Source organism: Prinia subflava, chromosome Z (genome assembly GCF_021018805.1).
Source record: "Prinia subflava isolate CZ2003 ecotype Zambia chromosome Z, Cam_Psub_1.2, whole genome shotgun sequence".
In the NCBI taxonomy this organism is placed as follows: Eukaryota; Metazoa; Chordata; class Aves; order Passeriformes; family Cisticolidae; genus Prinia; species Prinia subflava.
In genome coordinates, this window is record NC_086283.1 from 77581968 (window position 1) to 77607928 (window position 25961).

Consider the following 25961-nt stretch of genomic DNA (forward strand, 5'->3'; position numbering starts at 1 on the left):
TGCTCTAATGCCTCCCAGGAAAGCTTGAGGAAGAGAGAGAGTAGGGGGTTGGAAATAAGGGAGAAGTGAATCAAGCTGGGTGTAGGCAGTTCAGTACCACAGGATGAGACACATCCAAGCATGTTGAGCAAGATGCTGATATCATTGTGAGGCCATTTTCATACCTTTGAAAAATCATATCAGATGCCTGATCACTGAAGAAAGGCAAATGTGACATCTCACTAGGAGCAATCTAACCATCAAGAGACTTTCTTGTCAATGTTCTTCAACAGCAGGTAGAAATATATAGTCTTATGAGAATTAGTGGTGCTTTTTTTTTTTTTTTTTTTTTTTTTTTTTTTTTTTTTTTTTAATTCATTTATACTGGAAAAAGAAAAGGAAAAAGTTATGCTGCCTTTTTTTAACTTTTAGAAAAGTTTTGTTCTGTTTCTATCCAAGCTTGATATTTGTTCTCAAGCATTGCATCTCCTAAGATGAATGATGATTTGGTTTCAAAAGAGGTTTTAACCACATTTTTCAGTTAAGTCTTAGTCACAATACACAAGAGAGTACTCAAGACTGATGTTAAGCTGCAAAGTGCTGCAAGCATGACAAATTTCACTTTAATTTTCAGAATTTATTTCCTTTTGAGGGGGTGTGATTTCCTTCTGTCTTTCCCCCTTGGCATTTACTGACTTGAGAATTTTTTGTATATTCCCTTTATTTTGTAGAAATTTTTATCCAGTGCTATTCCTGAATGATTTTTTCGGAGGTCTCTTTTACAGCAAGAAACAATTAAAGAAGATATTAGTGTGACAGATTCACAGCTTATTTTTTAAGATAACCAGGCAAAACATAAAAATAAAACTACTGAAAAATCTGTAAAACTTCTTGCTTTGTCTCTGTTTACACCTGAACACTCACAAAACCCAGGTTAACTTGGATTTTAGTTCTGCTAACTGTAGAGAAAATGAAAAAAAAGTGGAATCTGGAATAAGACTTGAACTTAATTAACTAAGAGATGCAATTTCTTCTCAGTTCTTTGTCTTTTCAATGCAATATAATGTGCATGCAGATTTACAAAGATTTTAGTATATTTATTGGCAATTAAATTTATTCATTCTCTTGGTAGATATTATTATGGTGAGGGTCCTAATGAAAAGAAAAAAAAAACAACACTTCTTTTGAAATCAAAAAACAGGCTTATTTGTGTTTGACCTTGGAGTGCTTGAATTTGTACTGAGCAATCATGCCAAGGAGAAGAAAACTGAGAAATTAATGTCAACATCAAAAAAAATTGGAATGAAAATTACTAGCTGAGTTAAGAACAGAAAGCCAAGTATATGTCCTCAATCCAGTTTGCACAGAATACTTAATGCCTCTCAAAATGGATCATTGCAAACATGACACTAAAGTATTTTGCCTGTTTAGTCTAATTTATCAGCAGTAATAATATGTCATAATGAAAAATTTCATAGGTAAACTCATTTCTATCCTGAAAGTCTTAACTATGCCCTGGCATGAACCAGAATGTGTAGGCAGATGATTCTGACTCAAAAGTGTCAGTTCTAAAAGCTGAGAACTCTGTCCCTTTAAAATGATTCAGTGTGTGAAATTAGGGACCCAGGGCCTCCTGTCAGTCAGGGAAAGCCATTAAACATCCCTGGGGAGTGATCCTGGGAGTACTCATGCTCCAGAACATCACTTACTGTAACTTAAACAGGGATGTGTGACCTAATTCCTTCTTGGTTTTCCATAAATGGCTAAAAGTGAGTGTACAGAGTTCTGAGCACTTCCTAGAGGTGGATCACCTCACTTAAACAGAGCTCATTCTTTGCAAAAGGTTGTGCAGAGTTGTCATACAGTGGTACAGTAGTTGATTTATGAAATTTCTTACTCAAGGAGACAGGTCATCTTGGCTTGTTACTAGGTTCCATGTGAAAACATGTACTTTTAGCTATCAGCTCCACTCAGTTGTATAAATCCTCTAAAAATAAATAATAGGTGCAAAAAATAGATAATTAGATAATCAATGGTATAATTATTTTCCATCATCAGAAACAGCCAGTAGTCCATTAATGGCATTGAATTGCTTACCACTTTTTACAAGGACAGCTTAGACAGTGGACTGCAGCTGCACAGCCAGCTAAATTCAGAAGCCTAATCCACAAATTTAACTTTGCTGAGGGTTTCCATTGTCTGTTCAACCTGAAGGAATCTTGGAGTAGTTCTGTTCCTCCTATAAAGGAGACTATTCTCCTAATAATGGTGTAGAATAGTTCTAAGGGACTTGTTTTCTCTAAGGGAAAGAGAAAATCAGGGTCACAAGAGATGGGGGCTCCAGTGAGATCTTTGTTCTGGTTTAAAATCCTGGGGTCTGAGGGTGGATAATGGATTTAATGACTGTGTTTAGTCAGTAACAGTCCCTGCTCTCAACTTGGAGACTTTGAATGTGATGTATAGTTTTGTATTGCATCATTTATCAATTTAGTAGGTGTCTAATGTAGATGGCTGGAAAATACCTGGGAACAAAGACACAGCTCTGTTCAGTGTCTTGTCCAAACCATAGAGTGTGGAATCCTTTCTGTTTGATATCTTCAGTGTTCAGCTGCCCTACTGCTTGCACATCCAGTTTCCAGAGGATGGGCTGTGTTATAACTTGATCCAGTCTATCTTGTAGCTTGGTAGCTAATAAACTCTCCTGGGGTGCTATGGGGGGATAATTTAGAGATTTTCAAATTCTGAGTAAGTCTCAAAGCAGAATCCTACCCTTAAATTGCCTGTTAGTCTGCCATTTTGAAGCTTAGTTGGATGAACTTTTTCCTGCAGCAGGTGAAATGTTTTGAATGATATATAAAGCCCTTGGGTAGGAGATACATCATAAATAAATGATAATGGTCAACATGAAAGTCTATTCACAGGAAGCATTGTCAATCACCATGAGCAACTATTGAGAGAGATTTAAGACTGAGACTTTTAAAAGAGCATAAGAAATCCATTTCCCTTCAATTTTCAGCAAGGGCTGAGGATATATATGTAAACTAAACTGTTTTTAAAAATCCTAGCCTAAATTCTCAATAGAGTAAAAAAGACAGGATTTTATACTGCATCCTGCTGCTCACAGAAATGGTCCAATGTTGATATGTGTATTCCTTTTTTATCAGACCTTTCTGCATCTTAATATCTCTGGAGAACTGATTCTGTCAGGAGGATTCTGATCCTGACCGACTGTTGCCATGGTATTGGGTTATTCTGGGCTGTGATCAAGAAAAGCAAACAAACTTGAGGAAGAAACTGGCTTTAAAACACATTCTCAAGCCACAGTGCCTGAGACTAGTTTTTGAAAACTAAATCTTGATTTTTTGTACAATGTGGCAGTTATTAAAAGCTTCTGAAAAAGAACCATACCAGTAACAAGAAGCATTGCTGTGACAATAAACATAAAATGAGAAAAATGAAGGAGGAGAGAATGGGGCCAATTTTTGCACTCTTTGAAATTGTTCATTCTCATTTAATCATATTATCCTACACTGAAGTGAAACCTCCATCTTTTCTGAGATCCTTTGAAAAAGTAGAACTTTTTGCAGATCGGTTCCCTGTTTTGTTAGGCACTGTTCCAAAGTTTCTGCAACTAATGAATGTATTTTTGATATTACTGAGCTTTTGAATTGAGTTCATAATAAGGAATTTGTACCTGTCTCCAATTCCCAGGAAGTAATATAGTTTCTTTTACACTTGTTAATATCCATTCTGTTGCAAGTCATCTGTTTGTTCTGGCAGCACTGAAGAAATTTCTAGTAGCACATGAGACAGTATTTTCTGTATGCAGGCACTTACATAATAAGTTCATATTCTTAGAGGACAGAGCTCCCTTGATGGCAAAAGAAAAAAAAAAAAAAAGTCCAAAGAGAAATCCTTATTTTTGGGGTTGATGAACAGAGAAGGATGCACAAATTTCAGCAAGCAGTGTTTAAAAGGGTAAAACAAGCAACGTGAATTAACTTAGAGAACTAGGGAAATTTTCAAGTTTGTTATTTACGGATGGGTAATTTTGTTTGCCAAATTACTAAGTAAATACAAATTACTAATTCTTCCTGTTTGCAGGCAGAATTCACAGCCATGAGGGACCAGTATATGCGAGGTGGAGAAGGCTTCATTATCTGCTACTCCATCACAGACCGCCAATCCTTTCAAGAAGCAGCTGAGTTTAAGGAACTCATTTATCGTGTCCGGCACACCTATGACATCCCAGTGGTGCTGGTGGGAAACAAAATAGACCTGGAGGAGTTCAGACAGGTAAGTGACTTCTCTGCTGGTTTTGGCTTGGCTGCCTCAGGGGTTTCTGCAGCATCTGTTGTACAGTGCTACTGAAAATTATTAGCACAAGAGATTTAATCCAAGACTGATAAAATTTTAATGAATTTAAGTCTTTGTGGTGCTTTTCATTCTTCTGTTGTAGAACTTGTAGTAGGCTTGGCAAATCACACCTAAACTTCCTCTGTTTTTACTTGAAAAACTTTGCTGTTGTAAAAAGACTTATGTATGTTCATATATATATAATATAAAAAGAGCCTCAATCATAGTCTTTGTGGAAAAAAACCCTTGGGTTTCTTTGATGTTGGCAGCCATTAAGCAGAGATTTGGTTTTTCTCCTCAAAACATACTAGATTTGATTAATCGTTTTTTAAGCTCAGTCTTTAAAAAAAAAGAAAAAAGAAGGAGAAGAAGTATATATGAAGATCAAGTGTGATATCAGAGTGTTCAGGTAAAATGGGGACATGCAAGATGTGAATTCACTTTGATTTGGATACAAGATTTCAGCTACCACCACTCATAGAGCAACAGATTTTTTTTGACTACAAGGTCAATGACTGTGGCTCTCTCAATGTTTTTAATAATCTTTGCTCACTCTTTTCCTTTTGCTCTCTCTCTACTTCTTTCTTACTGTTTGTACTGGTGAGCTAGAGAGAGATCATATTAGAATGGCTTGGTTGTGACCTGGTACTGAACAGAAAATACACCTAATCTACAACTAGAACTGCCTCCAAATATCTGACTTCTGTGCTTACATATCTAACACTTAAATAAAATGGTGGGTTTTAGTTCATCAGCATCTGTGCTCACACAATCCTATGTACTCTTTTCCACTTATCCTGCCACTCTTCTCCCCATTTTGTTGTCTTATTTATCTACCTGAAAAAAATGCAAGACAGCATTGAGCCTGAAATCAGTCTTAAAAGTCTGATTATGTACATTTAAAACTTCACATCTGTTTTCCAGGTCATTGGCTTCCTCCCAAATCAGGCTGTGACAAAACCTAATGGTGACAATCCTACTGCAGTTTAACAGGGGCTTCAAACATGAGTGCCATGTGCTTATACACCAGAACGGGAGGAATGTGGCTTTGGGGAAGGATGTTGATTCAGTTGTTTTGCTGAGAGAGCTGGGCATACACTTGATCAGAAAGCAGGATAAAATTTATTGCCTACAGTTACCCCTAGATGAGATTTCAGCAGTGCTCTATTTCCTCATTGGTACTCTAATTCTTCTTTCACCGATCTCTGGCACTATCTCTTTCTAATCTAACCTTTTGATGAACTTTTATATTTTAATCATTGTCAAAATATATAAAAATGTATGTCTGGTTTAAATACTTTTACATGCTCCTTTGTGATCTTGTCTGGTCTCACAAACAGGCATATTACTGTGCATGAATATCTGGATTTCACCTACAGAATTTTAGATTAAGGGGCATGGGGAAGCCTTTGGGAATAATAGTAGAAATTAAGCCTGTGAGATGTCTTAAACACACTAAAAATTGTTCTATAAAGTCATAACTGATGATCCTGCCTGAATATGTGAACAAATAAATTCCAAATTATGGTCCTAAATTTTTAAAAAGTTTTCAATGAAACAGAATTTAGGCCTACAGAATGTTTTCCTCTATAAATACCAACATATTTTGCAATGTCAGAAAGCTTTTCTCAAGTATTCTGCAATCTAGACTTTGGCCCCTAAGTCAAAGACAAGTAAGGTAGTGCAAACCAGATCTGCTCCTTTAAATAAAGCTTTTGAATGTGACAATATGTCCATAAGCGTGTATTATGTAACAACAGTAAAGAAAAGCAACTTTTTATGGAGTGCATATTTTGAGATCTTGTTTTTAAACTATCTCTAGTCCATGACTGTTGTCCATTCCACAGTTCAAAGCAAATCATGGTTAAGTGGGTGAGATGAGCAGATACTGCTCAGAATATCTTTCTGACCTAAACTGAAGCCCCAGTGTGTGGGAGGACCCTACTGTGCCCAACTTTAAGCACATATTCATGCTCTTCATTGTTTCACTCTTTCAGTACTCGGACATGAGGCTGTGCTGTATGTTTAACAAAAACTGAAATAAGTTTTATCTATGCTTGCTTGTAAGGTTAAGCAATATCTAAGTAAATGGATGAGCTCTGGGAAGGTAGATTGAAAGGGATCTTTTCAAGGTCATGCACTGTGGTTACAGCTTCATTAAAAGCATTTGGATGGTCGAGAGTGACAGCCAACTAACTCTGGAGTGACAGGCAGCAATGAGCTGGTGATGTAGGGCATTAACATATCAATGAACAAACAGGGAGGTACACAGGCACAGCAAATTCAAACAGCTGAAAAATAGTAGGTGTCAGAATGCAATCAGCCAGATTGGAATTTGACCAGGGCACCAGGGCTAATACTGTTGTTTTGTTTAATGATATTTTTCTCCTGTAAATTTCATTAAAACAACTGTAATGTTATTCACGTTATTTCAGGGCATAACATTAAGCTCAACCTTCCTGGGCATCATTTCCATTTAATGACAATTCTGTAACAATCAGACAGGCTGTAGTGGCTTGGCCAGCAGAAGCTATTGTTTGAAATGTGAATCCTTACACAGTACAGTTAGTGATGTATACTGCTTTCCTCAAATCTATCAACAGCACTACAAGAACAAAACTAATCTGCAATTATAATTGTAACTTAAGAGAAACACTGCTGAAAAACAAAAATCATGAGTTTATTATTTTTAAATGTTATTTTTATTTTATGATGGCTTCAGTGAAATTATAGTCTTTATGTGTGCCTGTGATTTTTAATGTCCTAAGAAATGGGTTTGTCTGTACTCTTTCTGAAAGAAAATTTTAGTTATATTCACCAGCCTAAAGAATAAAGACTTTCAATTTTCTCTGAACAACACAGGGGAAATTGTGCAAAAACTAGGTGGAAAACAGAGTAAATCATTATCTTGATGTATATGTGGTGGTAAGGCAACCTCCATCCCCCACTGAACAGGCATGAATTGCTAAGGCATTCACAGAATCATGAAGTGGTTTTTATTGGAAGGGACTTTAAAGTTCATCTCATCCCAACCTCTCTGCCATGGACAGGAACACCTTCCACTAGACCAGGTTGCTCCAAGTCCCATCCAGCCTAGCCTGGAACATTTATCTGTGTCCATTTGGTGATTCTTCAGCCATTGCTCTAAGAAACATTTAAGTATTATGTGCATTATACTCCATAGCTATTTCATGGAAAAATACAGAACTAAATGATTAGGTAACATTTTAATTTCAGTGTTTTCAAACAACAAAGTCATTAGATCAATGAATGTATGTTTGTATGTCCTTAATTATCATAATATTTTCAGAAACATGCAGGACCAGCTGTTTGAAAATGCTGATACTTTCACTTTAGGTAAACCTTGTCACTTTACTCCAGATGAACAACTGATTCTTACTGTTTAAAACATTTGTAACTGATAAATATCTAATTAGAACATATTCATCTTTGAAAAATACATTAAAGCTTTGTATTATTTTCCCCTAAGGTTTTATTATACCAGAAAATAATTCTCAAACCAGGATTACAGTAAGTTTTTATGATCAGAACCAGCTGAATATTCTCACTTCAATGAGATTTTACTCTGTATTTTACTCAAGATAAGTCTACGGGTTATCAGACAGTGTGAGTGTCAACTTCTAGGTTTTCATTTTGACAGTTGCTGTATTTTCATGCTTCTCAAACCTTGAAATATCAGTTGTGTCTGAGACAGATAAACGTTTTTGGTTTGTTTTGCTTTGTTTTTGTTTAGCTTTATTTTTTTAGAAACTGGTTTATTTTCTTTTGTGTGAGGAACTTTTTGGTATATACATCAAAAATTGTCAGTCTTTACCTTCTGGTGCCTGGTTGAGAGTCTGAAAATACTTCCAGAAAATGATGTTATATTTTACTTTTATTTTTATTTTCGGTGCATGACTGTGAAGCACTGTTTACTAGATGCTCCTTTACTCATATTATGAATCATGAAACTGCAGTGTAATGGATTTCTTACCTTAGCATCAGGCTGAATTCTGTTGCTTTTGGGATTAAAACAGCTTTGAAATTCGTAACTGTATTTTAACACCAGCAGTTCCACTTTCCCTTGAAAAAATTAAATGTAAGTTAGGTAGATATGTCTGTACTGAAGACTCTTGTTTCCCATTATTCAGACCAATGCCACACACAAAAAATTAAAAGTTAAATTTTCCTTCTGAACTTGAATTGCAAGTCAAGGGAGATGCATTTTCACTGCTTATTGACAAAGAATAGTATACATTTGTGTTAATTACAGACATTGTAAATTATGAAATTAAATTACTTGGCCAAACTCTCTATAAAATCTATGCAGAAAACCAGGATTTATCACATGTCATAGAAGTGTCTCATAAAATGAGATGTATCTGCCTGGGAAGAAGTCTGTCTTGCTGCTGACAGCCGAGGGAGGCTCAGATAGCCACCTTTTTTGCCTTTTTGTGGCGGTGTTTTGGTGAGGTGAAAACTTATAAAATTGTTTCTGGCATCTTTACAGTTTAGAATCAAAACTTACTGATTCATTCTGTTATTGCTGCTAACTACTTCTGAACAATACACTCATCTTTTCTTTGATTTTTGAGCAAACAAAGTCCTAGACAATAACAACAAAATTATAATGGGAATATAATGGAAAAATACAGAGGCGACTAAGGCACAGAAAAGCAAATTCTTCAAAACTGTGTCATGTCCAGAAAAAGGGAGTTAGGGAAGGGTCTGGAGCAAATGTCTGATGAGCAGCAGCTTAAGGAGTTGGGAAAGGGCTCAGCCTGGAGAAAAGGAGGCTCAGGGGGTTCTTTTGGCTCTGCACAACTCCTGACAGGAGGGGACAGCCGGGGGGAGGGGGGCAGACTCTGCTCCCAGGGAACAGGGACAGGATGGGAGAAACAGCCTCAGGCTGTGAGAGGAGAGGGTCAGGTTGAATATCAGGGAAAGACTTCTTCATTGAAAGACCTGTCCAGGCCTGGTACAGCTGCCCAGGGCACTGGTGGAGGGATTTAAAAACCTTGAGGATGTGGCATCTGGGGACATGGGTCAGTGGAGACCCTGGCAGTGCTGGGGGAATGGTTGGACTTGATGGCCTTAAAGAGCTTTTCCAACCTCAGTGATTCTATTTATTTCAATTTTTAATTGAACTTTTATATAATTCTTTCATCCAACTTGATTCCATTTGATTGTTCATTTCCCATGGATATTCATGCAGTTCCATTTTCCATCAGTGTCTGACAAAAAGGAATTATATTTGTAAGGAGTTGCCATCATCAGTTACATGCACTTGCCTCCACATTTCCTTCTCACATGATATCACATCATACGCTTTTTTGATCTTCATCTGTACATTATAAGCCATTTTTGCTGTTTTGATGGAGCTCTGACAGTTGTCTGAATATTTGGAATTAAAACTACTGAAGTTGTCACAGTGTTTTATTATCCTAGGAAACTGTCAGACCTTTGAATTATAATTTTCTTGCATTATCAAAATGCATATCTGGATTCTGTCATGTTCTTCTAAGACTCTAACTTCTATTTACTTTTTTAATTGATTTTGATTTTTCAACATTTCTTTTACACTGGTCATTGTCCTAAGAAGTCTTTCTCATATAGTTTTTTAAAAAGAACCTTTTTAGTGTTTTCCCTTCCAAGAAAGAAAGAAAGAAAGAAAAAGAAAAAAGGGTATGAGTTTTTTCATGCCAATGCAATTTGCAACTGTAATTTTTGGAAGGAAATTCTATCATTATCAACAGTCTTTAGCAAGTACTCATTTATACAGAGTTTACCTCCTTGTCATTACAATGCTTTCATGTTTCCACAAATTCCTCCAAACCACAATTTCACATTACCCAGGCTGCAGTAAATGCCATCAGACACACAATTGCAATGAAACTGTTGGCTAATTTCTCAATTTATAATTGTGTTAACCTATGGTGAACCACCTAGTATGTCCTGTAATTCCTTCAACATGGAGCAGAAGACATTTGAAGGGGACTAAAATGCAGATAACAAGCTGCTCTTTAGGAAAAGAAACAACAGCAAAACAATAGCTGCACTGCAGATAATAAAATGTTTATAATGTAAAACCCGGATATTCATAGATAAAAACAAAGACAGCTAATTACTTGTAGCTGAAGCAGGACAAAGCAGGATGTGTAGACAAGGGTATACACAGGGGAGGGTATTGCAAGGTCACTTCACTGCTAGGGATATTAACAGCACAATTTATATTGTTTTGAAAGGCTCCCTGTACTTCTTATCTCTACCTGCTTTAACATCACCATCCACCACAAAGATTTTTGTTCTCCCCATGTCCTGAATCCTGACTTGGCACGACCATGTGTGACTTCAGTGGGAGAACTCCTCAGAGGAGAGGTGTGAAGGTATGGAGAGGCTCTCCCACCTCTTGCCTTACTGATAGAGGTTGCTTCTTGGGCTGAGATTTGTCCACTTGTCCTGCAAATTAACACAGATTGACTCCTGTGAAGGTTATCGTCTGACAGTTATGCCAGCAGTATCTTTCTTTGTGACTAAAGCAGGCAAGTGACATAATAAAACTTCCACACAAAACTCCTGCAGGGTTGGAGGAGTGTAGGGTTTGATTGCAAGTTCAGGGTGCTGCAGGTTTTCTTAGAATCCCTCAGAGGAAAAGATGTTGGTTACACAATGACCACACAGAGAAATACAAATTGCAAGGGAAAACACAGTGGCATCATTTGTTGGGTGATTAGTGTTTAGTCAGGAGCCATTGTACTGATGCCTGTGCTGGATATTTGTTATGGTTTAACTCCAGCCAGCAACTAAGTACCATTCAGCCCTTCACTTATTTCCCTCTGCTCCTCATAGGGAGGAAAATTTAAAGGCAAACAAAAACAGTAGACACTTTAATAACTGAAACTTTTTTTGTAATGTGTTAATGATAATAATAATGAAGAGGAGAGAGAAGGAGGAACAAAGCTTGAGAGAAACAAGTGATGTTCAAGACCCACTGACTGATGTCCAGTGTGTTGCCAAACAGGAGTAGGCAGCTCCTGGCCAAATCCCCCCAGTTTATGTCTTGGGCATGACATTGTATGGTATGGAGTATCCCTTTGGCCAGTTTGGGGCAGCTGTCCTGGCCATGCTTTCCTCTGGCTTTTTGTTCACCTGCTCAGGGGAAGTATATTGGACATTGAAAAGTCCTTGCCTGAAGTGAGCCCTGTTGAGCAACAACTAAAATTTCACTGTGTTGTCAACTTTATCCTGATTGTAGATCCAAAACACAGCACTGTACCAGGTACTAAAAAGAAAATTAACTTTACTGTAAATGACACCAGGAAAAAAGAAAATTTTGGAGAAAGCTCATTATCCCTGAAGGACTTCTATAGTTCATTTTTCACCAGCATAGCAAAGTGTAAGGAAAGCACTGTGTGTCTCTCACTCCACTTCTTTCCCTGCTCCAGGACTGACTGCAAAATGCCATGTTATTAATTTTCCAAGTATTTGCTGAAGTCCTCATTTCCCTGTGAATCTTGCTCTTGAGCACTGTGTACAAGCCAGGCACCACCCTGTTGTTAATGCAGAGAAGGAAGGGTCAGGAACACACCATATCAAGCAGTGCTGACTAGGGCACAGTTCTGCCTCTCCACCTTCCATGCTGGAAGCAACACAATCTCCCATACCTCAGGATTTATCCTGTCATTTTCCCCACAGGGGCACACAGGTCTGAAAGAGGATGTAATGGGCAAGTATCTCGTTACATACTTGTTGCTGTTTTTACATCGGCAAAATCAAAATTTCAGCCCAACCCTTATATGTAATTTACTACAGTTCCAGTTCAGGAAACTGAGCATATGCTTCATTAGATTTTTTCAAGTTCATCTGTATTTAAGCATAGATGCTGTCCTGAAAGTGCGACAGTAAAGAGCAACTTTGTAAAAAAACCCTACATTTGCAAAGTAGCATATTAATATAGGCAGCCACATTTACAGAGTGAGTTGTTTGTACAAAAATGTGAATTTCTGGGAACTAGGATAGTATCCTATGTATTTTCTGCAGTAGGAGGTCAAACTACTTGAAAGTAGAAACTTTGCCAGAATTTAATTACAGCTCATTATGGTGTTATTAATAATAAGAGCATGACCTAGCATTTAAAGAAATGAAGATTAATCAGTTTAATCATCTTTGATTTTTTAAGATTTGCTTGTGTTCTCATCTTAATGATTCACTTTTTTTTTTTTTTCCCAGATGAGTTAGGAAGTTAGAGAGGTTTGTTTTTAATCATATCTAACAACTTGCCTAAGAATAGCAACATTAGATTCACATAGTGTGACATTGTTTAAGTTGTGCAGTCATGAAAATAAAAAGAAAAAAACTCTTATCCCCTCCGCCTCCTGAGATACAGTACAAAAAAGTAAATGAAGTAGAAAACGTGTTAATACCTGATCCACAGTATCCAAATTTTACTATATAAAATCTATGTGAAATGGCAGCTTCAAAATATCTGAGTATATTGTAGGATATACCACAGTTATCTCAAGAAGATCCAGAAAGTCACCTTATTTAAAATTACTTTAAAGCATATTTTTGCCCTTGAAACTCATGATATTTAATGCCTACAAAATATCAAAATTTGGGTTTCAGTGTTAGTAATTTATATTACTAATCAGATAATTTTGCTGATCAGAACCCCAGAGCCTGTCTGGGAGTTAGGGTATGTTGTACTGTTTATTTGAAATTAATCTGTTTGATACAGCTTAGTATCTTCATCTACCTTCTCCTCATGAGTGTTGCTTCTAAAAGAAGAAAAGGATGGACTTCCCTTCTACCATTGCTGTATTTCCTATGTCAGTCATGAAATGCTCTTTCGCTCTGTTTCTATGTCATTTTTTCCCACTGACTACAATTAAAAATGTTAATATGGAGAATAATATGTCTTGTCAATATTTTTTAGTCATCTGGTGCAAGCACCGACACAAATATGCAGGGTTTTCTGTGTGCTGGTGTCTGTCTGCATGTTTTAGCAAAGTAATCTAACACCAGCTTTGTGCTCAGTACAGGATATTCATCAGCACCATGGGCAACCCTTGGGGTATTCCTGTCATAAATACTTAGATACTGAAATGTTGATTTCACTTTACATTTTCCCTGAGGTGGTGTGGAATACAATGTCTTTACATTTAATGATGATTTTCATTAGCAAAACCATGGGATAATTCTTTCATTCTTTTCCTAGATGTGACTAATATAATATTTTAGTTAAAAAAAAAAAAAGAAAAAAAAGAAAATTTCTTGGTTCCCTAGATTCCATTCATTTCTACATCTTACAGTTTCTTGGATTTTAAAACCTGAGGAAGTATGAGGTGGTTGTTTTGTTTGGTTTTCCACCCAGCCTGCTCTGAAATCTAAGTGATATTTTGCCAGCTGCACTTAGTCTGGGGCTACTTAAACTATGGACCAAACCTCATGACCTTTCTATCATTGTTTGAAACCTTCCTAGCAACTACATTAAACCCCACACCAACTACTGTAATCTAGTCCTGGAATATTTTCCAGGGACACCAAATCCTAGGATTATGCTGGGTGCAGGTGGTCAGGCTGAGAGGGATGTTCAAGTCCTCAGAGTTATCCAGGAATTTTCACTTCATTCTCAACAGATGCTGGAGTGTAGGTGTCAGGTAGCATCCCTCTGATCTCTTTTGCTCTGTTTCTCAGTGTATTTATTGTATGAAGAAAACTACGTGGATTTGGTCCATTTAATTAAAAATAGAGATTTGTTTTCCTAATTATTTTTTTAATTGGTTATTTGTTAGAGGTCAGAAGGAGATTGAAAGTGTTCATGTGTTTTAGGGTAGAAGGAGATAGAAGAAGAGGAGGATGAAAGAGAAAGTAGAGATGATTTATGCTTTCCTTGGAGTGAAATACACCTTGAGCACTCTCCAAACCTGTGGCCACTGACTTGAACTGCGGTAAAGACCCACGTAGCTCATTTCTCAGTGCAACCCACTGAAGAAATGCTGCTCATGGAGAAGTTATATTCTCTTTTAATCCCATTTTCTTTCCTATCAGAAGTGAATGATATGATTTCACTGATGATTGCCTGTGATCTACCAGATGACTAGTGATGGCAAGTAATCTTTTTAAGATTATAATGCTCTCAAAACCAGGAGGGGGTTAGAACTTGAAAATTATTTGATTTGATTTTGAGGACCTGCAATGCTGAGAATCCCTGAGATCTGCCAGGAATCAAATGAACAAACAAATCCCCACAAAATACAAACAAACCAAATCCAAAACCAAACCAAAACAGGGAAACCAAACTAAAATAAAACAGAACAACAAAAAAATCCAAAACTAACAAACAAACCTAAGAATGGTAGGGTTAAAGAGATCGTAGATGGTTCAGCAACACTTAGTGATCAGTGACACTAAAGCCTGAAAGTCCTTTGGGAAACATCAACGATTCAGAAATGGTGGTGTCTGCAAAAAAAATGAGTCCCCTAGTAAGTGTAATATAAGAATTTTAAAGAACATAATATTCATATACTCCTGTGTTTTGAGACACAGAGTTTTACTGTCTGATGTTTTTGCGCTTACTAGGGTTTTAACCTTACTTGATAATTATTTGTGATGAGAAAGAAATCAAGCGTGGGAGTGGTTCATAGGTAGCAGTTCATTAGTTACTGCTTCTCCTTGTTTAAAACATACACCTCAGTCCTTCAAGTTTTATTAGGAGGAAATTTTGCGTAAGATAATTTTGTGTAAGGATAATTCCTAGATTAAAAGTCTCCATTGAATTTACTAAATTTCTGGGAAGAATTTTCTTGTATTCAGTGTTACTTGTTCTTCATTCACTGTGGGATCTGGAGCACAAAGCCATGGCTAGATGGGGCATAGTGGTAAAAGTGCCTTTTTACTCTATTCCAAAAATCTCTCCTGACATTCTTATTAAAAGGAGTAAACAAATTCATGTTAATAATAACTGAATTTTGCTTTATGCCAAAATATGTTTATCTAAGACAATTAATTTTTCAGAATTTGTTGGAGAATCTCCCACTGTTTGTACCTTTGCTCTGTGAACAGAAAGACTGACATATTCTCCACTGCTATCAACATGGTAACTTTTATTTCATTTAAATTTAACGCACATACACACAAAATACTGCTTTGACTAATTTTAAATCCTTATCATATAAAAATAATTTTATATTTATCCTGATTGCCTGACATTTTCAATATGGAATGCCTGTAAAAGAGAAATTGGTTTTTATGGGGCACAGGTAAAAAGGCCATGAGGGAAACTGAAGATAATTAATGAAAAAAAACCCTCATAAAAAACAGTGGAATAGTTCCAATGGGAATCTGTTTCATTCTACTTGTGCAATAAAGTTAAAGGCTTGTTGTTATGCTAAAATTACACAGTAGTTCTGAAATCTTTATTTTTATAATCAGCAAATTCCTTAGCCTTTTGACTAGATAGTCTGCTTTTCTTCAGAAGTGTATTTCACTAAAGCAAGATATGATTGGAATGGCTGTTTTCCTTTACAAATTTTAAATATAAAGAAACAGTAAACTTTCATACTATTGAAATCTTCAGCAGAAAATACTTTTGTAAAAAAAGTGATATTTACACAGAAAATTAAGATATTTCAATGAATGAAATGTAATAAAAAATATTAACATGCTACCTGAAATTAAGTAATGAGCTGTTACTCAGAAGCCCCTTGAGGCCATTATCCACTTAAATGTATTAAGCCTTCAGTTTCTTCAATACATTATTTTATTTGTCTAGATAGAGATTGAAAATAGATAATTTAGGTTATCTCTGCTTTTCTACAGTGATGGAAGTATCAACATAGCCTATATTATATCCTTTTTCCTCCTGTGTGTTCTTCTCATTGCAATTCTACACTCTGAGCAAAGTCAGACCCTAATGTTCTGCCTTTACCTGCCTCAATATCTGCGGTTTTACCTTGATGAATAACGCTCTTAATGACCAGATTTTGTGGTATTTTGTTCTGAACAATCACAGAGAATGCTGAGGTGACTTTGAATGACAGAAACGTAGGTACTTAACATTAAAAAATGGTCTAATGATATTAAGTTTAGTTCATTACTTGTATCAGGATAGGAGTGGTTGGTATAGAAGATCTGCAGTCAGAACACAAGCTTCCCAAAATTTGGAATTAGGCCTTTAGGTTTGAGGGTTCTTTAAAAGGCTCTTTAAATTCAGTACTTGGGCAGTTTATAAAAATGCTAGAAAGGAGATGTTTTAGAACTAACTGATAATATATCTGGTAACAAATCATCAGGAACAGATGGTATTCACCCAAGAGTTCCTAAAGAGTTCAAGTATAAAATTGCTGAACTATTAACTGTGCTTACAATGGAATCAGCAACAGGGAAATGGAAGATGGCATGTGCACAACAGTCCAGGGAGCAGCAGAACAGTAATCTGAGCTCTGCTGAGCAAACTCATATCTACTGCAAGAAAGAATAGGAATAAAAAAACATATTAATAAGCATGTATAAATAGAAATAACAAATATGTGAATAAGTATCTTTTTAGATGCAAAAGTAATTGTGACTTTCAGAAAGGTAGTTTGTGCCTGATAAATTAAGTCAATAATTAAGTCAATAAATTAAGTCAATACAAGGAACAGTATTATGCCCATAAGTTTTATAAACTTCCAAACAGCTTTATGTGAATAAATAAAACAAAATTGAAGGAAGATATGTCACATGTTACTATTTCAAAGGTAAGAATAAATGGTGAAAAATGAAAAATTATCACCTTTGTAAGAGCAGGTAGATAGAGACATTCTTTGAAATAGATCCATCAATGTCTGGACAAAAAGGTGATAGACTTTCTATTTAACTCTTTGGTAAGTATTTAACTCGATTTTGAGTGGTGAAAATGACAATTAAGCATGATGAGGTTTAAGATCAATTCTCAGTATGTTTAAAGGTTTTAGATTAATTCTCAATATTTTTAATATAAAGAGTGTACATAGTTCCTAACAATACAAAATTGGGGGAGAATTAATTGATTAAGTATATTACATGTTAAAATGAAAATGCTTTCCTACACAATGCACAGCTTAACTATGGAACTCATTGCTGTAGGAATTATGAAAGTAAAAGACTTTTTTATGGGTCAAAAAAAAATTCAACCAGATAAGCCAGGAGTTTTAAAGAAAAATATGACATTCCTAATTCAGGAAGTGCCTGAGCCTTAGATTCCCCAAAGATGCAACGAGACAACAGTAGCATTTCCTATGTTTCATCTACTTTTATGTCCTGTCTCTGAGCAAGTTGTTGCTGTTGATGATAGTATGGAGGGACAAGACAGAGCTGTGGTCTAATTTATTCAGTGTCACTGCTGTTTTGCTATAACACATATATAAAATGAACCATAACGACTGAATTTGAGAGGGCAAACACACAGAAGTCTCATGAAAACATTCATTTACATAAATATTTGCATTCCCATGCACTCATATATTATACATTAATATGTATAACAGTATCAACACAGTGTTAAATAGAGTAATCACCATAGTTATATTATGATAGTATGATTATTATATAATCTTTGATATTATATGATAATTACTGCTAATGATGGTTGGTATAGGTTTCCTCTGGGATTCTTTAATTTTTCTTCCTTGTCTGTTTCTCTGAGGTACTCTATTTTCCAAGCAAATGTTAGCTTGAAGCAGATGTTCACTCTGCACTATAAAACAGTCCAGAACACTGGCCTCAAGAGTTCATTCTTTTCAAAAGTCTGTGAGTCTTTTAATATTCTTTCATTTTATCTTTAAGTTCAGGGGGATTGATAGCATTAGTCATATTTATTAGAATAATTTCTGGCAAGGAAATAAAAAAAATCATTAGATAACAAAGCCAACTCAATTAAAACTAAAGGTTTCTAGAAACCTTTCTTACATGTGTGGTGTTGTTCTCTAACCTAAAGTATATTTTAGATATACACATAAGACAAGAATTAGGAACAATGTTAGAAACAACCCAGGAACCCTGACTTCTACCCATCAGATCAAACATCAGATAATGTTGTCTCCCTCATGCATGATTTTATGCATTGTCTCATTTCGCAGGGGAAAAAAAAAAAGCCAGTAGTAAGGGGTGGAGATTTCACTGATGCAAGCTCCAAAGCCTAAGGCTGACACTGCCTTTCAAAACAATTTTGGCTATGAGTGCTTACAAACAGATGTCAGACTGGGGAAAAAAACTGATCAGCAGTGCCACTAATTTGATGTCCTCAATGCTTCACTAGCTGGATGATTTCCCATTCTGGACTACTGGCCCATTAAACCTGTCTTTTATTACACGGTCATAAAGCTGAATGACAGAAAATACATAATTAAGACTAGTCAAATGGAAGGCAAAGGATCTACGTTGATCCCGTTTGTCTGAGATAGTGAGGGACTAATTGGAATCTAAGGGCTAATATAAAGCAACATTAAAGTGTTTGCTTTCTGTAACACAGACCTGAGATCTTTATAGCTATGTAGGGAAAATGCTAGATGCATAGACAGAGCAATTATCCCAGTTATCTGACATGTTGAGAATAAAAAATCAAACATATTTCCTGAGGTCTTTGTGCTACAACTATATTTCTCCTAGGATGAGGAGTCTGGATAAGATCTTTGTCAGTGACATGGGCTGTGCAATCAAAGGCACCCTCAGTAATCTTGGTGATGACACCAAGCTGTGTGGTGCAGTCACATGCTGGAGGCAAGGGATGCCACCCAGTGGGACCTGTACAGGCTGGAGAGGTGGAACACTCTGAAAATTATAAAGTTCAATAGGACCAAGTGCCAAGTCCTGCAGGTGGATCAGGCCTATCCCAATCACAGGTGAAGGCTGAGCAGAGAATAGCTTGAAAGCAAACCTGGAAAGAGGGACTTGGGGGTGTTGGTTGATGAGAAGCTCCACAGGATCCAACCATGTGCAGGTGGCAGCCCAGAAAGCCCCAAGTGTGTCCTGGCCTGCATCAGAAGAAGTGTTGTCACGGTGCCCACTAGAGTCCACCGACTCTGTCCCCGGCAAGCCCAGGCGCGGCGACAGGCGTTCAGTGGGGTCAGCCTGCAAGCAGCGCAGGCAGGGCTGACTCCCTTGGGTTCTTATCCCTGAGAGGCTCTTGTGAGCGGTGCTGAAGCGACAGGCAGTGGAAAGAAAGGAGGAGTCAGTTCTGAGTGCACAGAGGGTTTATTAAAAACACCTCCTCAGCCCAGAACTGGCCGAGGAAGGGAGGGTGCAGTGGGTTTTTGTTAAGGGCTGGCTGGGAGGAGCAAGGGGAGTGGTTGGCTATCACTAGCCAACCGGGAACAGTTGCTGAGGGACCCAGGGGTGGGGAAACATAACGTGGACTAATCAGGAGAGGATAGGAGGGGAGTTACAAAGGCGGGAAGGGTAACAGATACATCTAACAAATGTGTGCTAAAAATAACTCACTGTGAGGGAGAGTGAAGGAACAAAGGAATATTAATGAGGGGGGGTGAGGGTACAGAGAACCAAACTTTTACAGAGAACATAACTGAATTAAAACACTGCCACAAAGTGTGGCCAGCAAGTCGAGGTGGGGAGGATTCTACCCCTCTGCTCCTCTCTGGTGATGCCCCACCAGCAGTGCTGCATCCTGCTCTGGGGCCCCCAGCATAGGAAGGACGTGGAGCTCCTGGAGCGAGTCCAGAGGAGGCCACAGAGATACTTCCAGGGCTGGGGGACCTCTCCAGTGGAGAGAGGCTGGGGGAGCTGGGAATGTTCAGCCTGGAGAAGAGAAGGATCCAGAGAGACCTTAGAACCTTCCAGTTCTTAAAGGGAATCACTGGAAAGAAACTTTGGACAAGGGCCAGGAATGACAGCACCAAGGAAATGGCTTCTATTGAAAAAAGGGGAAGTTCAGATTATGTATTAGGAAGAAATTCTTCCCTGCAAAGATGGTGAGGCCCTGGCACAGGCTGTCCAGAGAAGCTGTGGCTGCCCCATCCCTGGAAGTGTCCAAGACCAGGTTGAACAGGGCTTGTAGCAACCTGGGATAGTGGAAGGTGTCTCTGCCCATGGCAGGGGGTCAGAATGAAATTAACTTTACAGTCCCTGACTTCATCAAGGCCGAAGTTATTCAACTTGCTTGCTACAACTTCGTTGCTTCTTCAGTCAGGAGGCTTAATGAAAAGATCACCAGAACTGAATCTTCACTATCATAATCCACACTGGATGTGGGCAAATTAAAGCTGCCAAATTAAGATGCTAATGTTTGGTTGCCTTTGAGCTGAACTTTTGACTGCAGAGACACATTAGAAACGGTTGGCAATTGCCACTTTGCTCTCATTTCCCAAAGCTGTAAACACCACCTCTGCATTCAATTGTTCAGGAAGAGTCTGTATGATTGTAGTCATTATCCTCATGTAAAATGCTGCATCTAAAACGAAAGTAAAAGAGGACTATTTCTACTGAATAAATATTAATATTTCAGGCAAATTTGAGATGCTTATTCTGTTCTAACTGCCTCTTTCTTTATGCAGTTTGTTTTCCTAATATTTGCCATCCTGTAAACTTTTTATCAGGAAAATTCCACATATATATATGTATATTACAGTATTTACTTGTTTTTTAAGTCCCATTTGAATTTATGAAGTTGCTAGTCATACTAAATATCTTCAGGTATTCACAGGATGTACTGTCATGTATTATAATGTACCATAATATAACATGTCTCATTATTCTTTACTCTAGATTCTTGAAGTAAAGGCTGGAACTCTCAACCAAGATTAATGACTTGGGCCTAAAAATATCAGTCTAATCTAATAACTTTGAATTTTAATAGCTTTTGAGTTGAATACAGATATTGCCTCAGTTCTGTTTTACTCAGACATGTGGGTAGTATGGCTTTTTTCCGTGACTGATCTGCACGTTTTGCTTTTGTGGTCTGCCTGCTAATCAGTTTTAAGAATCAGTAAATATCTGTGTGTGTTTCAGTGAAAAAGATACACATAAAGAGCTTTCAGCAATAATAAAACATTAATGTGGAGACTGATAAACCTTGTCTACAATTTCTGTTAACAGTTTGTAGTTTCTTCCTTTCATTTCTTCTGTTAATTCTGTATCTTTAAGCTTTGTCTTATGTTTGCTTCACAGAAACATCATTAAGGAGCAAAGCCTGGGAAAAAAATCAGATTATTTCTTTTTAATAGAAAAGAAGATTAATTTGTTGTGCTGAAGACAAAATAACATTTTTATGATGATTAGGGGTGTATAAATAGTTTTCAATAAGAGAGATTAATGCAGTTTTGATAACCATTATAGCAAAATATTGAGGGCAAACTGCTAATACATTGGCAGCACTGATTTTATGAACTCATTTCAGTTCCTGCTGCCATATAAAAAAGTGTCTTTGAATGTCGGAGAAGCTTATATAAATATCATTTTCTAAGCAAAATAGAATGGTTAGAAATATGCAGTGAAAAATATCTGAACAATTATGTAAATTGTTTTTACTCTTGGAAATCAGAATGTAACTAAACATTTATGTTTTACTGCAATATTTTTATTATTATTTCACCTTTAATAGAGGCTATTTTGTGTGTGGGTGAACCAGAAGATTATGTTGTAGCTACCAAGAATGTTAACATGATTTTTGGTACACTGCATTAATAAAACAAGTGTAATGAGCCATAGTGGTGTGCAATATCAGGTCAATGTGAGAATTAAACTGCAAGTAATTATAATACTAAGATTGGTTGTATTCTAATTATCCCATGGCTAATAGTACAGAGTCGATTGTCTGAAACCAAAATTATTTGGGCTGGAGTTGTTTTAGTATAGATGAATATTAGCTGATGCATCGTCATTGAAGTGATATTGTCATTTGTTTTCCAGTAAAAAAATCCCTGAAAGAAGCAGTTAGAATTTTCTTCTAAATGGAAATGCAAATTGTGCTGGATTGTGAGGAGCAGTGACACTAGCTCCTTCCATTTATTCTGGCTTTATGGTGTAAGTAATGTTAAGCAAATCTGTATTCCAAGTACCTCATAATGCACGAATGTGACTGTAAAAATGATCTCTATAAAACTACTAATTACCAGAAAGAAGCAGTAGATGGATATAGTTATATTCTGAGCACAAATTGGACATCAGTCCTGAGAGAAAATTCACTTCATATACAAACTGTTTGAATTCAGTCTTATTCTTAATTGAGAAGCTCAAGAAAATTTCCAGTCATAGTAAAAAATGGTGGGGAAAGAGTTGGAGTTACTGATGTTACAGTAGTACATCAACATCAACATCAAAGATACTGTTAGAAGTATATCTTGATTGGGTAGGACTCCCCTCATCTGCCAAACCTAAAAATATCTGTTATTCAGTTGTCTAAATTTGGTCTTTTCACCCAATCTGTCACTGTTCAAGGGGAGCAACAAATGTTTTGTGCAATCGTATAATCATCTGTCCCATGTAAAAATAATTCTTTTCTATGTAGTGAATACCTATCTGCACTGACTCTTTTTGGTATGATTAGCTGTGAAGGGGGACTGATATTTGGAAAAAAAATACATATTCTGCAAAGTAGATGGGTTAAGCGAAAAAATTAGTTCGGCTTGACAATTTTTGGCCCAAAAAATGGCCAAAATGGTTCCTAAAAGAAGAATTCTGCAAAGGTCCCAGCTCTATCCCCAGCAATTAACAGAGACTGTCTTTCTAGTTTAAGTTTTGCTTCAACTTTATATAAATTCACCTTACTGTTGCCTTCGATATGAGGCAATGGCGACCTGGTTTCAAAGAGTCAGCACGGCAGCTCGACGTCCTCGAGCTACTCGGGCCACTGACACGCTGACACCAATGTGGTGGACGGCAAATGGCGGTTTATTGTATTACACGTGGGGTTAAATAGTCTAAAGGGTCTTCTACTATGTCAGTGGGAGGGCAAAGGATCTAAAGGTCAGTGGTTGGTGGGAAGCTAATGGGGCTAGGAGGGGCCACCACCGAAGGGACGGGGGGAGGGTCCTTATCTTCCCGTGACATCACGTGATCTTCCGAGCGCCTGTCCCTAGCTATCACCCACACATCTCCCCCCCCTTTTCACAAAAAAAAAATGAGGTAGTTAGAGGCATTGGAGAAAAGGGGTACAAGGTAGTAACTTGATAAAAAAAAAGAAGGGGTTTGGAAAACTTGAGTAAATTCTGCGAAGCTGACTAGGCAGAACTTTGCAACTGGCAGTGTTCACAGTTTGGTTTACAACAATTGTTGCTGTCCTACAAATAGAATGTTGGCCCGTTCTAGGCGTGTTTGAATAAATGTGACCAGCTTGTTTAACAGGCATGGTCCAATGGCGAGAGCTAAGAGTAACATTGCCAGTGGACCAATCAATGTGGAAATTAGGGTGGTGAGCCATGGCGATTGATTGAACCAGGACTCGAACCAGCCCTGTTGGGCTTCCCTGTCTTTCTTTCTCTGAGCCAGTCTATCTCGGAGTTCTGCCATGGAGTCTCTAACGACTCCTGTATGATCAGCATAAAAGCAACACTCTTCTTTCAAGGCGGCACACAGGCCTCCTTGTTGCATGAGCAGGAGGTCCAGTCCCCGCCTGTTCTGCAGGACGACTTCTGAAAGTGAGGAAACCGATTTCTCCAGGAAGGAGATGGATTTCTCGATCCTCTGCAAGTCCTCGTCGATAGTCACTTGTAGTTGAGAAAGTCCTTGGTGTTGGGTCACGAGGGCTGAGACACCTGTGGCTGTACCGGCTGCTCCCAGGCCGAGCAGCATCGCGATGGTTACCCGTTATTATCTCTCGCTTGTGGAGCCGGCCCGGTTCCTCGGAAAGTTGGCACACCTCCTCGTCTGAGCGGTACAAGACCCTAGGAACAATCAGAACTTGGATACAAAAATCATCAGAGTCATTGAATTTGGCCAGGGACACACAAGGACTCACCCCAGACCGTTGACAAACCCACATTCCGGATGCCGCTGGGATCACCCACTTATTGATCTTCTTGTCAGGTTTGACAACTTCGGTGCAAACATTTCCCTTCTGCTTGGCTAAAGTTGCACTGCCAAAGCATTTTCCCTGACCCGTGACTTGACTCAAGGTGATTCCTCTGCGGGGAGTGTCCCACCTGCACTGGTGGGGGACATCAGCTGTGGAATAACTGAATGGGATGTTTAGAGCAACTCCTTCATAGAAAGGAGGTTTAACATCGTAACAGAGCCAGCATGGATTGGTTAGGTTTGGGTTGGATTCATTCAGAGATGAAAAGGTAGCTTCTAGCATGCGGAAAATGGGATTCGGGTCAGACACGGCTAAGTGGTCTATCTGAAAGGCATCTGCATAGCTGGTCGGGGTATTGGTGACCTTTGTGGGCAAAGATTTGGGGTGGATTGTGCTTTTCCCTTTTTGTGAGTCTCTAATAATTTCTTTGGGTCCGACCGCTCGGGGCACTGGCGGCTGGAGCCTGATAATCTGTACATTCACCCATTCTTTTGGTGACTGGAGGACTACTGTCCACGTCCTGCCTGTGGCCCAGCTAGGGTGATCTGGTTGTAAAACAGTCATGTTATAATCAGTGCATGTCCGGCGTGCAGGGTCCTGATAATAGTTTCGACAGAACCCTGACCTGAAGAAGGGTTTGTTACAGCCGGTGGGTGCCCAGGAGAACTGTAAGAATTTATCGGGTTCCTGTGGGTCCCACCCATATCCTGATGGTCTGGCATCTGTAACAATGGTTTCACAGCCCCAGTAACCACAGTGGCCCCACCCCGGGTAGTTGCAGTACCTTTTCCCTGGGTTGGAGGCTGGGCACCAGTAGGCCATGTACATGTGCATGAGGTGTGGGGCGTGGCGGTCTATCTTTGGTCGCCCCGGGAACAGATCGGTGATGTGGAACACAAAGGATGGGGTGCCCGGTGTGGTGATTTCTTTGAGCACTTTGTCATTTGAAAGGTGTTTCATGACCCACCTGAATGGTTGATGAGGATAATAGTCTGGGCTGGCTTGCATTCTGGCAACCAGCCCCAATAGCAAAATCATACAAAAGCATCGTTGTTGCCTGGGTCTCACTGGCGTGGGACACTTGGGTGCTCTCGGTTTGTTCCTTTTCTCTGGAATCGCTTTTACAATTGTTTGTATGTCTTTGGGATTTACTGGCGTGTATATTTTTTGTTGGTTGTCCTCTATTCTAGTAACCCTTACTGGGAATGCTTTCACTGTGGAAGCCGGTGTCCACTCAGCACAGGCTATTTTTATTTTTCCCCAGTCAGTGACCTGGGCTGGCTCATGTTGTAAACTCTTTTTGAAGTGGCTGAAAGCTTTATTAGGTTTCATTTTAAATCGTGTTGGTTCTGCTCTCTTTGTTTCTGAATCCCAATCACTGTCTGTCTGCTCTCCGGAGCTGCTGCTGCCGGTACTGTCTGACAAGGAGTCAGAGGCACACTGCCAGCTCACTTCTGGGTTTGAGTGTCGTTCAGTGCGGCTCCGGCCCCGCCCCTCCTCTCGGGGGTGGCTCCGCTCCCGCCCCCCCTCTCGGGGGTGGCTCCGCTCCCGCCCCCCCTCTCGGGGGTGGCTCCGCTCCCGCCCCCCCTCTCGGGGGTGGCTCTGCTCCCGCCCCCCCTCTCGGGGGTGGCTCCGCTCC

The 25961-nt window shown here is 38.5% G+C and overlaps 1 protein-coding gene across 2 annotated transcripts in view; it reads left to right on the forward strand.

Moving 5' to 3' along the window:
- RIT2 (Ras like without CAAX 2) overlaps positions 1 to 25961 on the forward strand; it is a 182354-nt gene that overhangs the window by 85556 nt on the left and 70837 nt on the right. The window contains exons 4-5 of one of the 2 annotated variants that reach the window (XM_063422887.1): positions 4084 to 4275; positions 5260 to 7392. In XM_063422887.1, the coding sequence (XP_063278957.1) occupies positions 4084 to 4275; positions 5260 to 5325 (258 nt within the window). In that variant the 3' untranslated portion in view covers positions 5326 to 7392. Of the gene's footprint in view, positions 1 to 4083; positions 4276 to 5259; positions 7393 to 25961 lie in introns of those variants that run through there. The other variant, XM_063422886.1, reaches the window with a different exon arrangement.